The 17597-nt window shown below is 41.6% G+C and overlaps 1 protein-coding gene across 1 annotated transcript; it reads left to right on the top strand.

The window, feature by feature from the left end:
• The first annotated feature begins 4089 nt into the window (after window positions 1–4089).
• LOC108748443 lies at window positions 4090–9442 on the top strand. The gene is made up of 4 exons (XM_018486630.1): window positions 4090–5620; window positions 5780–7730; window positions 8438–8444; window positions 8525–9442. Exons 1-4 carry the CDS (start codon window positions 4090–4092, stop codon window positions 9440–9442), a joined length of 4407 nt encoding a protein of 1468 aa, XP_018342132.1.
• The last annotated feature ends 8155 nt before the right edge of the window (window positions 9443–17597 follow it).

The following is a 17597-nucleotide window of genomic DNA, read 5'->3' as shown; positions in this document are numbered from 1 at the left end:
GTGACGGACGGAAAACGTCACGTCACAATACATGTATATGTAATTTACTTTTTTAAAAAATGGTCTTTTTGCTTCAACGTTAAATAACTCGATGAAAAAAAAATCGTACGGAGCTTCGTAAAAAAACAAATTAAAGGTAAAGATTCGCTCTTTCGAATGATGTGAATCGCATTTGTATACAATTTTTAATCCACTTCGTGGAACTCCGCAAATTTTGTAAAAAAATTTTAAGATTTTATATCTTTATTTATGTTTGTGTAACTTCATGAAATCTCCATGAGATCGTTTTTTAATCGTCCGTGCCTCGCCGTTGGACCCAAACAATCCGTGGTGGAGAGGATCGCGCAACTCGCGGGTACAAAGTTACAATTGGAGCGACGTTTCGTACACGTTGGTGGCGGTACGCGAGTGACAACGAACGCCCTCTTGTCTGGCGAGAGATCGACGCCGCGTTCGAGAGTTGTATATTGACGATGCGGTGATAAACTTTAATCACATCGAGTCGCAACGGTTTGTAGAAGACGCTGGCAATGCAGTTTTAGAGTAAGTGCGAGACGCTGTAGAAAGACACGGTAGTGTAAAAGTGAACACCGCGTTTAACGGCGAATTCGCGACGAAGGATAAATGCTAATAAGAGCATAATTACAAAGAACAACAAGATATATCGATGCACCGATATGTGCGAGTGATACGAGCAACACATCATCGAGCCTATCCTAGCATCACTCGAAGAGTTCCAGGAACATGACAGCGGGTGGGCATTGTCGCGAATCCTCAACTTGACTATCAATGTTAAAAAATCCCCTGCGCGCAGAATGTCACATCGAAGTGCCACAAGAAATAGTGATGAAACGAGTGGTGATCAGTATTCGTTCGACGGACAATGTGTTTCGCGTGGTCGAGTCGCCGTTATGTACCCGGCTGAAAAGTGTATGGAGCGAGAGTCATCATACCCGCATGACGCTGCAGTAAATCTCGTGGGTATCAAATTTCCAATAACTTTAAAAGACATTTCTAAATTCGAACGGTTGAACGCGGTGTCGATCAATGTATACGGCATTGAAAATGAACTGATTCTTCCTATATGGCCGATGACAAGAAGGAGAAGCACGTGAATATGCTGTTCGTGCAAGATCTACGCAACGATAGTGTCGGCCACTATGCGTGGATCAACAACCTGTCCCATCTTGTGAACTCGCAGATTAGTGCGAAAAAGAGCAAGAAGTTTTTCTGGGACCGGTAAGTATAATAAGAAAAGCCAACAAAAAGAAATAGCGAAAAATGATTTCTTTATTTGCAAATGCCTCCATTACTTCAGCTCGGGCGAAAAATTACAGTCGCACAAAGTGGACTGCCAGAAGATCAATGACTGTGCCATCCAACTGCCGAACGAGAACAACAGGTGCTCGAATTCGGCAACTATAACAACAGGGAACGAGTGCCGTTCATCGTCTACGTCGACCTGGAATGCGTTCTACACAAGACGGAGCCCAACAAGGAAGACGCATTGTCGTACGCATATCAAATAAAGCGTTTAACATAGGCTACGTGGGATACGCGTATGACGACGCGTTATCGTCGTATCACTTTCGTTGATTGTATAGCGTGATTCGCGCGACAACTCAACGATTTGGCACATCGCGTGAAAAATCTCATATCCGCCAACATGCTCATGGAAACGTTGTCTAAAGCAATGAGAGGCATACCGTAGCGCGATGCGTCATCTGCGATAAACCGTTCGTGCCGGACGATACGCGGGTCCACGATCATTGTCATCTCACCGATAGATACCGCGGTCCAGCGCATTTGAATTGTAACTTATAAAAATTTATTTTATATTCCAATCGTTTTTCACAATTTATTGGACTACGACATGTAATTTATAATTAACGAAATTGCTACCGCGTACGATGGACATGTAGATGTACTATAACCAAAGAAAAATATATTTCATTCACTAAACATGTCGATGGCACTAAAGACAAAAATGAAAAGAATTTTCAGAAAAATTGCGTAAAATTAAGGTACATTGATTCTTTCGAATTTCTAAAGGCAAGCCTCGATAAATTGGCGTTGTATCTCGACAAAGACAAATTAAAAATTGTACGTTCCGAATTTTCAACTTAGTCAGACGAAGAATTCGAATTATTGACTCGGTGTTTTTCCGTACGATAGAGTACATTGACTGCATCGAAAAATTGTAGGACATGCGCTTACCACCGCGCAAATCATTTTATAGCTCGCTGACAGGCGATACCGTATCCGAGAGCGATTACGCTCACGCCGTGAACATATGGCAGCAATTCTCTATCCGAACGTTCGGCAAGTATAGTGATCTGTACTTGAAAACGGATGTGTTATTAGATACTTTCGAAAATTTCCGCAATAGTTACGTCGCAAGTCACGGTTTCGATTCCGCGCATTATTAGACACAGCCAAATTTCACGTGGGGTGTCATGCTGAAACATACGCGCATAAGATTCGAGTTGCTCACTGACATCAATATGGTCATGTTCATCGAGCACGATATAGGTGCTGACCTCAGTCAATGTTCAAACTAATAACAAGTACATGCGTACGTACAACTCGTTGAAACCGTCGTCGTACCTTATGTATTACGACGTAATCTGTACGGATGGGTGATATGTCAACTTTTGATACGCTGAATTTCGATGGGTCGAAGATGCTGCGAACTTTGACGTGAGCGCGATATTCACCCATCACTTATATTCTCAAGGTCGATCTCGAGTATCCACAGCATCTACACGACCGACACACTAACCTACCTTTCTGCCCAATGCGCGATGAGCCGCCCGGCAAGATAAATTTCTAGCGATGTTGTACAATAAGCGACGTTACGTCATCCACTACCGCAACCTGCAGCAATGTACTCGTCATGGTTTTCGCATAACAAAGATCCATCGGGTGTTACAATTCGCTCTCATTTACCATATAGAATGCAATGATGCTTATGAGACTATGAAACGCGATATTGTTAGATTCGATTATTCGATAGATAACTTATCTCTCGCCTCTGATATGCCTCTCGCGAACAAAAAAGTACCGATCTAATAAAGAATGAGAATAACGGTGCGATAATGACTGATAACTTCGTTGGGTTCAGAACGAAGGTGTACGCGGTGAGAGTGGATGGTAAGACGGACACTAAAAAGGCGAAAAGTGTAAAGAATAATTACAAAGAATAAGAACATTATAGCGCGATCGACGATTACACGCAATGTTTGAACGAAAAGATTGGGCTCGTCATCAATCGTGTATACGATCTAAATTACACATGTACATGATATCCGAATCGAAAATCGCTCTGAATCCATACGACGACAAACGATACGTCGTACCGGACTCGACGGAGACGTTACTGTGCATTGGCGACGTTACTGTGCATTACCTTTGTAATATATGTATTATATATCGTGTTATTATGTAATACTCTATTGTAATTTACACTGTTTTTTTTAATTTATACAAGTATTATTAGTATATTTTATGTAATAGCATTTATTATATACTACTAGTATTTTAATTTACACTTTACGTATGTTTCTTACATTTATATAAGTATTACTATTATGTATTACTATCTATGTATGTATTTTCCGCTCCATACATAAGTTGTTACAAATAATTATGTATTTTGAATACTCCAAAACGAAGATGAATGAAGAGTAATAAAAATATACGTTTATATACTTATATTGATATATGTAGAATGCGCGGTTCGCGCCCAAAAGACACGCGTAACCCGCGTGCAAGGCATTACGGGAGCGTTTCCGTTCACGTGTCGGCCGTTAGCTTTAGTCTTTGTTTCCCCCCGTTCGCGACCATTGTGTCGTGCGCAGCGATACGCGAACAAAGCGAGACCAGGCGAGGTTATAGTTTGTAGTGAGAGTCCAGTGGATTGCGTTGTCGAATAAAGGGCGTGCATATTCACCGAACAGTCTTTGAGTGTCTCATTCTTCTTCCCGTGATCCATCAATTTGGCGCAACAACAATCTGGCGACCGTGACAGGATTCGAGACTTCTCGTTGTTAGCCATTACACAGCAAGTAAAGATTTACAGAAGAAGTCATGGATAGAGTGAAGCTCGCACAGAAAGTAACGCGCATTGCGTTTACGAGGGCATATACTGCTTTTCAAGCGGAAAAGACGAGACAACCTCTGGACATAACCTCGTTACAAGTCGCGTACGCGCTGGTGCAAGACAAAGCAAGCGAACTCAAGGAGTTGAGCCTGAAATTACGGAACTTGATGATCGAAGCCGAAGAATCCGAAGAAGCCCTCTGCAGAGAAATAGAGCATGCGGATGAATATGCAGCGAAGTATCATCAAGCGAAATTTGAGGTAACCGGATTGATTGAGAGGCAAGAAGCTCACGAGTCCATGCTGCCGGCACAGTCTCCATCTCGACGGTCGTATTCTGCACTCGCGATGACACAGGAAAGTATGCGCACACTAAAATTACCAAAGATTGAATTAAGAAAATTTGGAGGCGATATTAAAGATTGGCTACCGTTTTGGGGGACGTTTAAGAAAATTCACGTGAATCCAGAATTGGCTAAAGAAGATAAATTTCATTATTTAGTACAGTCTATGGAAACGGGTTCGCGTGCATGTGAAGTAGTAAGTAGTTTCCCGCCAACGGCGGAGAATTATGAGAAAGCCATACAGAGCCTCGAGTCACGTTTTGGTAAGAAAGATTTGTTGATTGAATTTTACGTGCGTGAACTTTTAAAGTTAGTTTTGAATAAGAGTAAAAAGGTGTCGCTTGCGGCGATTTATGATAAATTAGGAACGCATATGCGATCGCTTGAGACTCTAGATGTAACAACAGATATGTGTGCGGCGATGTTATTTCCGTTGGTAGAATCTGCGCTGCCAGAAGAAACTTTGCGAACGTGGCAACGAATAATGATATCGTCAACGCTGCAAACAGATGCATCTAGTATAAATCGCACAGCCAAGGATCGTCTTATTAATTTGATGTCTTTTCTAGGAAGAGAGGTTGAGAACGAAGAGCGTATCCTAATGGCTAAGACATGTTTCGAGAGTAGCGATACCCAGGCATCTAAAGATAAAGATAAGAAGAGAATGAGATGCGATCAAGGTCAAGGAGTAGCTACAGCAGCTGGTTTATTATCCGTGAAAGAATCCAAGGCACAACCATGTTTGTTCTGTGGAGAGAAACATGATAGTTCGAGTTGTGAAAAGGCGAAAGGCATGGATATGGACGAGAGATCTAAGATCGTTAAAGAAAAAAATGGCTGTTTCAAATGTCTAAAGGTAGGACATAGCTATAAGAAATGTTACAGCAAAGAAAAATGTCCCTGGTGCAGTAAAGGACACTGCCTTTTGATGTGCCGAAATCTTTCGAGCAATAGCGGCCAGAAATCGGTTGATGAGAAGCCCAACGGTTCAAAATTCAACGAGGGAAATAGTTGTTTGGCTAATGTTTCAAGTGCCAAAATATTTTTACCTATACTGAAGATCAGGATGCGTGGACCGAGAGAAAGTGTATCTGTTCGTGCCATTATAGATACAGGCTCACACAGATCCTACATTTTGAAGAGGTTAGCAAGGGATCTAGGATACGAAGCAGAAGGTGAGCAAACGATGGTACATTTACTTTTTGGAGGAACGAAGACTAAGCCTCAAAAACACAAAAGCTATCGGATCCACATTGGTAACTTGGAAGGAACGTATAAGTGTGATTTTATAGCCTTATAACAAGACACTATTTGCCAAGATGTTCCCAACATAGGCACTGGCTTGTGGACGGAGGCGCTTAAAGAGAAGAATGTCCATCTAAGCGACACCGGTGAAAGTAGAGAGTCTATTTCTTTGTTGATCGGAGCGGACGTTGCGGGCAAGCTATTTACAGGCAAAATCATACAACTGAACCAAGGAGCGACGGCTATCGAGACGAAGCTTGGATGGACGATTTTAGGCAGAAATTCAGAAGAAAGTAGTGACACAGACACTACGCTGATGGTCGTCTCCATGTTTTCTCAAGAGGCCAGCGTGTCAGATTTATGGAAACTAGACACGTTAGGAATTACTGACCCGATCGAGAGCATAAGTAAAGAGGCACGACAAGAAGAAATTAAGGCATTGCTTCAAGAGACAACAAAGATTACCGAAGAAGGACGTTTCGAAGTCATCTTACCCTGGAAGGATAATCATCCGCCCTTGCAAGATAACAGGGACATGGCTAAAAGAAGATTGGATGTCGTCACGAAGAAATTGAAACAAGAAAACTTATTCGACGATTACAATACAATCTTCAGCAACTGGCTCGAGGAGGGTATTATAGAAAAAGTACCTGTGCATGAAGTTGACAGAGAGAGTTACTACCTTCCGCATCGACCAGTTGTCAAGAGAGAAGGAACCACTAGGATTCGACCCGTTTTCGATGCCTCGGCCAAGAAGAAGGATACGCCGTCGCTCAACCAGTGTTTAGAAACGGGACCCAATCTTATTGAGCTTGTTCCAGCATTGCTGCATCGATTCAGAGAAAAGAGGATAGGAGTAACAGCAGATATTGCTAAAGCCTTTTTACAAATTAGCGTTTCTCCATCAGATAGAGATGTCCTAAGGTTTTTGTGGTGGGATACTAACGGCGAAATCGAGACTTATCGTCATCGTCGGGTTGTTTTTGGAATAACTAGCAGCCCTTTCCTTCTAGGAGCCACCATAAAATTACTCATTGAGAATACGTTAAATTCTACTGTTTCGACACACGAGAAATTAATTTACAAGAAATTGCTAAGATCCTTTTACGTTGACGATTGCATCACCAGTGTCGATTCTTACGAGGACTTCGAGATTTTTCAGAGAGAAGCAAGTTCCGTTTTGGATAAAGCAAGATTCGACTTAAGAGACTGGAAGTACACAGGCCTGAGATGCAAGACTCGATCGACAGTACTTGGACTAATATGGAATACTGAAGAGGATACTCTTTCGTTGTCGGGTTTCCCCCTACAACCCACCGCAGAAAGGATAACGAAGAAAATTGTTTTATCGCACGTGCAGAAGGTTTTTGACCCATTAGGAGTGATCTGTCCTGTGTTGATGAAAGCAAAACTACTGCTACAGCGCCTTTGGAGCGAAGGTTTAAATTGGGACACGGAAATTGATCCGGATAGAAAAAAGGAGTTCTTGGATTGGGCGCAGCAGCTGGATCTTCTCCGAATCTTGAGGTTCTCACGCTGGATTTTCGGTGAGATAAGAAATACAGATACATTGTCCCTGCATATGTTCGTAGATGCAAGCAAAGATGCATATGCCGCTGTTCTTTTCGTGCGTATCGAATCAGACACGGAAGTCAAGGTTCATCTGGTGGAAGCTAAATCGAGAATAGCACCCAAAAGCAAGAAAACGATACCGCGTCTCGAATTACTGGCTGCTTCCATTGGAGCGCGGATGATGCATTCTTTCGACAAGGCAATGGATTATCGAGATATTAAAAGATATTTTTGGAGCGATTCGACTACTGTTCTAGCATGGATACGACAGACAAAGCAATGGGCTGTATTCGTGTGGAATCGCGTTCAAGAAATAAGAAGTATCACAAATGTCGAGTCTTGGAGATATGTGCCGGGGGTTATGAATCCTGCGGATTTACCTTCACGAGGATGTGATGCCAAGAAATTACTCGAGTCAAGATGGTGGGAGGGGCCCGAATGGCTAAAGCTGCCCCCGGAAGAATGGCCGTCCAAAGAAGAAGAGATTAACGAAGAGATAGTCAATATAGAGCTGCGTAAAACTTCAAGTCGACTTAAAGAAGAGACTCCCCCTAAAGCTACGACAGAAGGAATCGCTATGATTGCTGGTGAAAAAGACGTCCCTTGGTACTTGGAAAGATTTTCAAGCTACGCGAAGATCTTACGAATGATAGCATGGGTGTTAAGATTTACTAATAATTCCCGAAGAATCCACGCATCAGTCAGAGGAGAGTTAAGCGCGAAAGAAATCAGTACAGCAGAATTACTCCTCTGTAAGTTAACTCAGAAAGAATCATTCATGAGAGTAAACGATCCACGACTGCGAGGATTGAACGTCTTTGAAGAAAAGGGAATTATGCGTATTAAAACAACAGTTTCTAATCGTCAAGACACTTTCTGTTTTAGATATCCTATAGTGTTGGATTCAAAGCACTTATCGACGAGGAGAGTTATCCTGTATACTCATTTGAAACTCAATCACGCTGGAACCGAGATTGTAATGAACAATCTACGGGAGAAGTTTTGGATTCTTCGGTACCGACGAACGGTGCGTTCCATCGTTCACAAGTGTACGGCTTGCCGTCGACACGCAGCGAGGAACATGGAAGCGCCATTTATACCGCTGCCAGAAAATAGAGTAGACAGCAGCATTCGAGGTGGTAGGCATCGATTACGCAGGTCCTCTTTTCTTGAAGGAAGGATGTAAGGCCTACATCTGCTTATTTACGTGCGCGGTCTACCGTGCAGTACATTTGGAACTGGTCACATCGTTATCAACGGAGGAATTTATAGAAGCCTTCAGAAGATTTATAGCCAGACGAGGAAGGCCTTCTGTAGTCTATAGCGATAATGGCAGAAATTTCGTAGGATTAGCGAATTTACTACGAAAAATTAATTGGCAGAAAATTCAGCGATATTGCTCTCTTAGCCAAATCGAATGGAATTTCAATCCACCTTCAGCTGCTTGGTGGGAACGCCTCTTCCGCATCCTCAAGGATTTGCTAAGGAGAACGCTGAGGAGAACTTCGTTGAGTTACGAAGAGATGAACACGGTCTTGTGCAACTGTGAAGCTGTTATGAATTCAAGACCGCTTACTTACATGACAGAAGAGAGCACTGAGACCATGGCAATCACTCCAGACATGTTCATTAGAAACGTCAAGGAAGCTGGCGTTCCCGATTTGGACCAGATCAGCAAGACAAACTTTGCAAAACGAATCCGTTATCGCCAAAGTCTAAAGGAAGAATTGAGAAGGCGTTTTCGCATCCAGTATCTAGGACAATTATCCAGACGGACGAAATGCAAGAGCAGTTTCACGCAGGTTGCAGTTGGCGACGTAGTACTAGTCGGAAACGACACCCAAAGACGTTTGGATTGGCCGCTGGCAGTAGTCAAAGAAGTCCTTCCTGGAAAGGACGGACATACCAGAGTTGTGAGACTGAAAACGGAAAAGGGAGAATTAATTCGCCCAATACAAAGACTGATCTCGTTGGAGGTGGGTCATCACGCGGAAAAAGCTAGCAGAGTCCGTGAGTCAATCAAAGCTTCGCCTCAAGATGGAGAGAAGCCGGAGTCTGCTCCGCAGGAGAAGCAGGAGACGGTCGACGAAGAAAAGCCGGAGTCTGTTCCTACAGAAGAAACGGATCTAAGAACTCGGAGCGGACGACTTATTAAGAAGCCAGAACGATTTGAAGCCTAGCTTCATTTTTCATTTTTTATTTACTTTGCCTTTTTGGATAGGTTGAGTTGCACCCAGATCGTGAGGATGCAACTCAAGGTGGGAGAGATGTAGAATGCGCGGTTCGCGCCCAAAAGACACGCGTAACCCGCGTGCAAGGCATTACGGGAGCGTTTCCGTTCACGTGTTCGGCCGTTAGCTTTAGTCTTTGTTTCCCCCCGTTCGCGACCATTGTGTCGTGCGCAGCGATACGCGAACGAAGCGAGATTGGCGAGGTTTGTAGTGAGAATCCAGTGGATTGCGTTGTCGAATAAAGGGCGTGCATATTCACCGAACAGTCTTTGAGTGTCTCATTCTTCTTCCCGTGATCCATCAATTTGGCGCAACAACAATATATATTTTTTATATGCAAAAAAAACACAAATTAAAATTTTATCAAATAAGATTGTTTTTGTGTATCCATGAATTGTGCGATCCATCAAATTTCAGCCATTTGACGTATACCTTGTTTCCCTTCCTGCGCAGTACCTTCTCCGCGAAATACACGTCCGGATGAGTAGCGCGATGTAACTTGTGCTCGTAGAACGCACCAGCGACGAATTGTCCGCGATAGTTCTCGAGTAGATAGGTTACGGCATTGGTACGCTGCACGATCGTAAACATCTCGGTAGTCCAATTTGGCGTGTAACCCGTCTCAAAAATTGTCTTATACTTGTTCACGCGTACCGAATCGCCCTCTTTAAATTTTGCTGGACCAGCGATTTTTATCGCGCTATATATCGTGTCTTGCCAAGAGTCTTTCGGCGATCGCGGGAATTGGCGGGTCGCCTAATGCGATGCTTGCGTGTGTTGTAGTCTGATACGAGATATGGCAGCTCGTCGACCCACTTGTAATTGCCTTTGAGTGTAAACATCTTCCATGTCATTTTTGAGCGTGCGATTGAACCACTCGACTATTAACGCTTTCAACGTCGAATACATGGAATAGTAATTAACATCGTGTTTTTTCAAAATTTTCTGCACATCGGCGTTGTAAAACTCCTTCCCCGTATCTGTTTGTAAATTTTTCGGATATCTTCCACTCGCTCGAATTATTTCAACGATAGCAGTCATCTCGCTTTCCTTGCTCTTGAGCGATACGGCTCACGCATACTTGCTCAACACATCGATGACAGTAAGTATGTAGTGGTAGCCTCTGTTGAAGTTCGAGTACGGGCGCATTTCGACGATATCAGCCTGCCACAGATTATCCTATACCCGGACTATGACGCGCCTTCGCGGAAAATTTCTTCTCGCTAAAGTGCAATTTCTTGACGAGTTGACGTTTCTCAGAGTTAATCTTTCTCTTTTCGCTAGATTTCTTTTTCATGATTTGACGCGTAATACACAGGATACAAGAAAAAAAAATTTTTTTCTCGTTGACGCCACTCGACTGACTCATTTCGATATGCGATTTAATTTATAATAAGACCGGCTTTGCGAAGTTCCTCGATGATCGACAGCATCTCGTTGTCGTTGCGTTACCTGCTCGGTGCGAAGCGTCGAGCAATCGTAGACGATCCACCAGCTCGTTGGCATCGTTCCAGTGTACGTAATCGATCGCGTTGTCGTTCAATGTCATTATATGAAAGAATTCCTTTCCAGATTTCTTTTTCTTAGGTGTAATCGACATCAACGGCGCGATTACGTATTTGTACTTGTGTCCCCTGTGTTGCTCAATAATCGACCCTGCGAATGATGCTTGTATTTGTGCGCATTCGTCACCAGCATGCTCTTGTACTTGTTGATATTGTCTTCCGTGTAGAGAAAACGTCGGGAATTCTCTTGAAAACTTGTAAAGAGTGAATGTACCGGCGTATTATACGATAATTATGTTGTCCTCATCATCCACGTCAAAACGTTTATTGCACATCAATCCATCCTTCTGTAGGTGAACGCCGTGCGCATAATCTATCCCGCTCTTCTGTTTATTTCGCGCTCTCCTCAGGACAGCCTCGACGTACTTTTGCCCCCCAGCCCAATCCGACTTACAACGCCTCTCGACCTTCCGACGTTTGCAATCGATTTTGAACCTTTGTTGCTAGTGAGTTTATCATTTCGAAAATGTTCACCAACGATTCTATTTTTGGTACAAACGTCGTACGTGGAGTTATCGGCTGTATACTATCGTGCGATCGATCATCGGATTTACGCGTGGGCGCGAAACGCTCGAAAGTGTCGTTCGCTTTCTCTCCCTCTTTTCCTCCTCCTCGTCCTCCTCTTTCTTTTCGCGCTTGGGGGCAAACGCTGCGTCATCGTCGCGCGATTGTCTCTTTATTGCACGCACGCCGGAGCTGTCAACAATCTGTCGCAGCAGTTTGATAATAGACTTAAAATGCTTGTCCAACGCCATGTTCTCCTCGATTCTACGGGTTTTCAAAGCGCGATGTTTCTTGCGGATCGACTAGCTCGTCTTCTCGATCTCCCTCGCGATTTTTTTACGCTCGTGCACATCTGCCATGTTTGTCTCTGGCAAAGTATCGACAACAACCATGTTACGGTATCGCGAACTCGTTAAATCCCTTTCTGTATCTACCGTTTGGAAGCGCAATGTACTTGTCTATCACGAACAATCCATATTTTTGTTGCGAACAGTTGCGGCACAACGTGCAAAATTCTTTGTACGGCATGTCAGTAGTTCACGTGATCGTTGTTTCCAGTTGGTACAATCCTGTTTGAAGGGATCAGCAGGTTCTTGTTGTCGCGTGTCAAATCCTCGCGTCTGACAGAGATAGAAGCAGTCAACGTTCGCGTGGCGGCCTATCGAGAAGTATTTTCTTACCGCATCCTGCTTGTCGCATGCCACGTTATCAAAGATAAAAATAGAATTTAGTTGCGCCTCGCTCGGTGGAACAACGTCACTGTTGTTAGAGAACGTAAACTAGCCGATTTCGTCGATAGACGTCAATAAATTTTCGAGATATCGATACATTGGCTGTTGTAGTGATTTCGAGTAGACGTTCTTGAAACGTACGCCATTCGGATTCTCGAGCAAGCTTATGAGAACGTTGGTTTTACCGCAATTCGACGGGCCGCAAATGATCGCGCGTATAGTACTCGACAACATTTCGCCATGCTTGCGCTTCTCCGCGCTGCTTCTCATCGTTCGCGATTTCGCGTCACAATTTATGACGCGTATCGTCAACAAAAGGCTCGCTAAAACGCGTTCTCAAACGATTATTTAAAAGGGCGCGAACCCGCGAATCGAGCAATAGCAAAATGTATCTCGCGCTGTGTCATCCTTCTCATATTCGAGACTTAAGCGCCGAGCGATTACTATATATACCAAAGGTCGAATATATACCAAAGGTCGTTCTCTGACATGTGTACGGCGACTACATCAAACACGTCTGGGACAAGCTCGAACACGTAAAAGCAGGTTAGAAGGTTCGAACTTATTGTCGCTGCTATTACAATCAGTTGTGGCAGCGGACACACATCGACGATTACACACCGAAGATAAAGGATTGTAGCGAATGTCGGCGTCGCGCGGCGGTCTGACTCAAGCAATAAATGCGCTTCCTTTCGAGTTACATATTCCGGACTACCAGTTATGCGGCCCGGGCACTCGGCTTATGAAGCGCTTAGCCAGAAGTGACGCGGGCATAAATCCGCTGGACGCGACATGCCGAGAACATGACATTGCGTATTCTTGGAGCACGATTTCACCGATAGATACGCAGCGGACAAGGTACTCGCCAATAAAATGCTAGCACGCGTCATCGCACGAGATTCGGCTTTGAACGAGAGAGCCACCTCTACTGTCATCCTGGGTAGCGATAAAAGCCAAGATCGACATAGGCATGAAACCGAAGAAGAAGGCGACGAGGAAAAAGATGACGAAAAAGCGGATACTTCCGACGACAAAACGAGGTGGTGCGTTATCGTTTCTATCAATATTAGGCTCGGTCGGGTCTTTGATCAACGAAGCGGTCAGCGTGGCGAAAGCGGTAAACGACAGCAAAACCGCGCGACGTCAGTTCGAAGAGCTGCAACGTTATAAACGTGCGATGGAACGAGGCCGCGGACTGTATATCGCTCCGCATAAACGCGGACAGGGCGTAGCTGCAAAGAAAAAAAAACGCCAAAAAGACAATAAAAATGCCGTCTGGTGCAACTTAATATGCAATTGAACGAGCTTATGAGACGTACCAAACTTTCGAGGTATTTTCACGTATTCTAAACTGTGTATTGAGTTCAATGTACTCACGGAGCTAGGCGATTTGAGCGAATTGTAATACTCGATAGACTTTTGTTATGCGATAACCGTGACGAGTACATTGCAGCAGGTTATGATAGTGGATGACGTAACGCTATTTATCATAAAGCGTCGTTAGAAATTTATTCTCGCACTTGCCGCACGGTTTATCGCGCGTCGCGCAGAAAAATAGATCAGTGTGGTGGTTGTGTAAATGCTGCGGATACTCGAGATCAACCTCAAAAATATAACTAGTGGGCGAATCCGGAGCAATTGCGCTTGAGTCAAAATTCATAGCGTCTTCGACCCATCGAAAGTTGGCATAAGGCAGCGGTTGACATATCGCCTATCCGTACAGATTATTCACGTCGTAGTATATTAAGTATGAAGACGATTTCGACGAATCGTACAAACACATGTACTTGTTATTAGCTAGCGTATATCTGTCTGAACATTGACTGAAGCCACCGCGTATACCGCGCTCGATGAACATCACTATATCCATGTCGATGAGCAACTGAAATCTTACGCACGTATGTTTCAGCATGGCGTCCCACGTGAAGATAGTAATGCGCGAGATCGAGACTGTAAGTACTCACGGCACAGCTTTCAATTTTCGAAAATGTTGATAACAAGTCGGTTTTCTAGTATAGATCACTGTACTTGTTGAGCATTCGAATAGAGAATCGCTGCCATACGTTAGTGGCTAGTGATGCCAGATATGCCCCGTACTCGCGCATGCGGGTTGTTTACAGCTTAGCGCAGTGTTGTAGCCATTAGGTTAAGTTAAAGTAACGATGTGATGCCGTGTGGACCACGAAGTTTGCGCGCTAAATCGGACAACAGCAGGTGCGAGGAATCCTAAGAGGAAAGTAGAAATGAGGTAAAGTATTTTAGATCAAAATGAATCGCAATGGAGTCAAAAAAAAGACCCACAAAAAAGATATATATCCGAAAATTTAGAAGATCTTGGTTAGACGAAAATTTCTTTGAAGGTTGGTTGACAGAGAATGGCAATAAAGTTTAGTGTAAAATTTATAATATTTCGCTTAAATGTTGTCGATATAATTTATCAAGGCATACCGAATCAGCTTCTCATATAGATAATGTAAATAATGTTAATGTAGAAATTGATACCTCAGTTGAAGAAACTGTTTCCGATGAGGTAAAATGAGTTGAAATTAAATTACCAGTTTTTTTCGCCGAGCATTATATCGCTTTTTGTACAGCAGATAATCTGATACAGGGTATATCCGATATAGGTGACACAAAACTTTGTGTATTCTCGTAAAATATATTTCACCAATAAATAAAAGAATTATACTTCAATTATTCGCGTTATTATCTTTCGATGCTATAAATTCTACGGATAATTTATATAAATTTTTTAAAAAATACTTTTTAGATTATCAAATTCCCTTACAAAATCTTGTTGGAATGGCAAGTGATAACGCGTCCGTTATAATTGGAAGTGAAAACAATCTTTTTTTGACATATTTAAAAGTAGATACAACAAGTAATACAACTAAATTGTATTTGCCATTCCGCCGCTTATAGCTAGTAAAGCCAGTGAAAAATTACCGCGATCTTGTAAAAGTTTAATTAGAGGCATTACTACATATGTGTCATTGCAGTGCAAAACGAAGTACAATTTTACTCGAGTTTCAGGATTTTTTTGAAGTACAGTAAAATAAAATGTTGAGACTAGCGAAAATTAGATGGCTCGTTTTACATCAATGCGTTGTCAGACTTTTGGATAATTGCAGTATCAGAGAAATTATTTTAAATTGTAGTGAATTGCTACATATAATAAATGTAGGTAATGGATGGCACCAAGATTCACAAGTATATAATAACGTTTATTTATTAGACACATACAATATCTTATCGCGACAATGTAAAGTGATGATGTAGTATGAGGATGGTTAAAGAATGAATAATAATTGAGAGTGTATCTAGATAGGAAATTGAGTGAGAGAGATCGTGTTTGTGAGAGCGCGCCATCTGGTCGCGGAGTATGTATGTCTAAATGAGTATAAGGCATGAAATATAACTGAAAGAGTGTGTGTGTGTGTGTGTGTGTGTGTGTGTGTGTGTGTGTGTGTGCGCGCGTGTGCGTGTGCGTGTGCGTGTGCGTGTGTGTGTGTGTGTGTGTATGAAGTGTAAATGTGTCTCCACAAAATTAATTACATAATAAGGACAATAAAGCTTATCTTTTGTTTTTAAAATATGTATTAAATTTTTTCAATTCTTTTAATGCGCTTTTTCGATCACGTAAGATTTTAATTTATAAACTATTTAGCAATAGTCGACAATTAATAACAGATATTGCAGACAATTTTATGATTTTTGAAGCTATAGAACAAATTTCCTTTTTAGACCCAGATTCTGATGAACAATTAAAAGCTTTGTATGACATTTATTTAGAACTGGAATGTGAAACATTTTTATTAAAGGTGCTTTAGGAACGCATAATATAAATTCGACAAAATTGTTTAGAATTTTACAAAAAGACAGTTCGCGAGATAAGACGTTTGCCTTACAATGACACATTTTTCAAACAATTGAATTGGGAATCTTTCAAAACATTACTTCATATTAGCAGTATCAGAGAAATTATTTTAAATTGTAGTGAATTGCTACATATCATAAATGTAAGTAACGGATGGCACCCAGATTCCTATATAATAACGTTTATTTATTAGCACATACCATACAATATCTTATCGCGATAATGTAAAATGATGATGTCGTGTATGTTTTTTGGACCCTAAAATTGTTTTTTCTTCTAAAGATAGAGCCACTTTCAAAGATCTTAATGTCGTTGCTACGCGCATAGGTAATATTGATATTATTAACTTACAAATGGCAAGTTTTACCACGTAGTTTTACAGAAAAAGAAAAAGAAAGTTTAGCATCTTTAGATATTGAGGAAATGTGGGTTAAAATATTAGAATACGAAAATAATAACGGTAATAAATCTTTTCCAAATTTAGAAAAATTAGTAGAAGCAGTTCTTTCTCCCCCAATTCAAATGCCGAAGCAGAGCGAATATTTTCCTTCGTAGTAGATGTAAAAAATAAAAAAATAAATAAATTGGGAAATGATACACTTTCGGCTATTTGCGTAACAAGATTATCTTTTCAAGCAGACAATTTTATGATAATATTAATTGTGTAAATTTTGAGATTGATTCGCGGCATTTAGAATTGCATAATTCTGCAAACTTATATACAACGCGTTGAAATGACATTGATGATCATTAATGTGTATTAATGCGTTCTATAAGGCTTTCGTTTAGTAAATATTATTTTATTAATTATTTATCACACACAAAGTTTTTATTTCTAGATTCAACATGAAGCAATCGTCCTAGTCAGCTAAATTTGATTTTTTATTTATAAATTAAAAGAATAAAACTTATTTAATCACATTAGTTATAGAGACAGCTTTAATTTGTTAATTAATAATTAATAATATTGTTTTTATTTTATATAGATTTTCGACTAATAGCATAGATTATATGCATTAGTTTTGTTTTATACACATATATATATATATACATACGAGGTCTGTTCAAAAAGTATCGCGAATTTTGATTTTCCGCGGGTTACGTATATTCGATTTTCGATTTTTTTTGGCGTTATGTAGGTACTCATGTCTCTCACTTATGCCGACAAATTCGGCCATTTTGAATGTTCAGTTAATTTTTGACAGCTGCTTTGCTTGCACGTGTTTTGGCTCGTCTTCGATTTTTGCCTATTCCAAAAAATGGATCAAAGAATCTGTATCAAATTTTGTGTGAAAAACAAAATTAAGTGCGCGGACGCATTCCGAATGTTGACTGTGGCATATGGTGAAGCTACCTTGGACCGAAGCAACGTTTATCGGTGGTACAAAATGTTCTCAGAGGGCCGAGAAGATGTGAACGACGAAGAG

Source organism: Trachymyrmex septentrionalis, unplaced genomic scaffold, assembly GCF_001594115.1.
Source record: "Trachymyrmex septentrionalis isolate Tsep2-gDNA-1 unplaced genomic scaffold, Tsep1.0 scaffold220, whole genome shotgun sequence".
NCBI lineage: Eukaryota > Metazoa > Arthropoda > Insecta > Hymenoptera > Formicidae > Trachymyrmex > Trachymyrmex septentrionalis.
Note: the sequence above shows the minus strand (reverse complement) of the source record. Positions and strands in the feature narration are given on the sequence as shown.

Excerpts from the sequence above, each read along its gene's own strand:
- LOC108748443 (XM_018486630.1), top strand. The coding sequence starts at position 4,090 with ATGGATAGAGTGAAGCTCGCACAGAAAGTAACGCGCATTGCGTTTACG. Across the intron at positions 5,621-5,779 it reads TCTAGGATACGAAGCAGAAG|GCACTGGCTTGTGGACGGAG; the intron begins GTGAGCAAACGA and ends TTCCCAACATAG.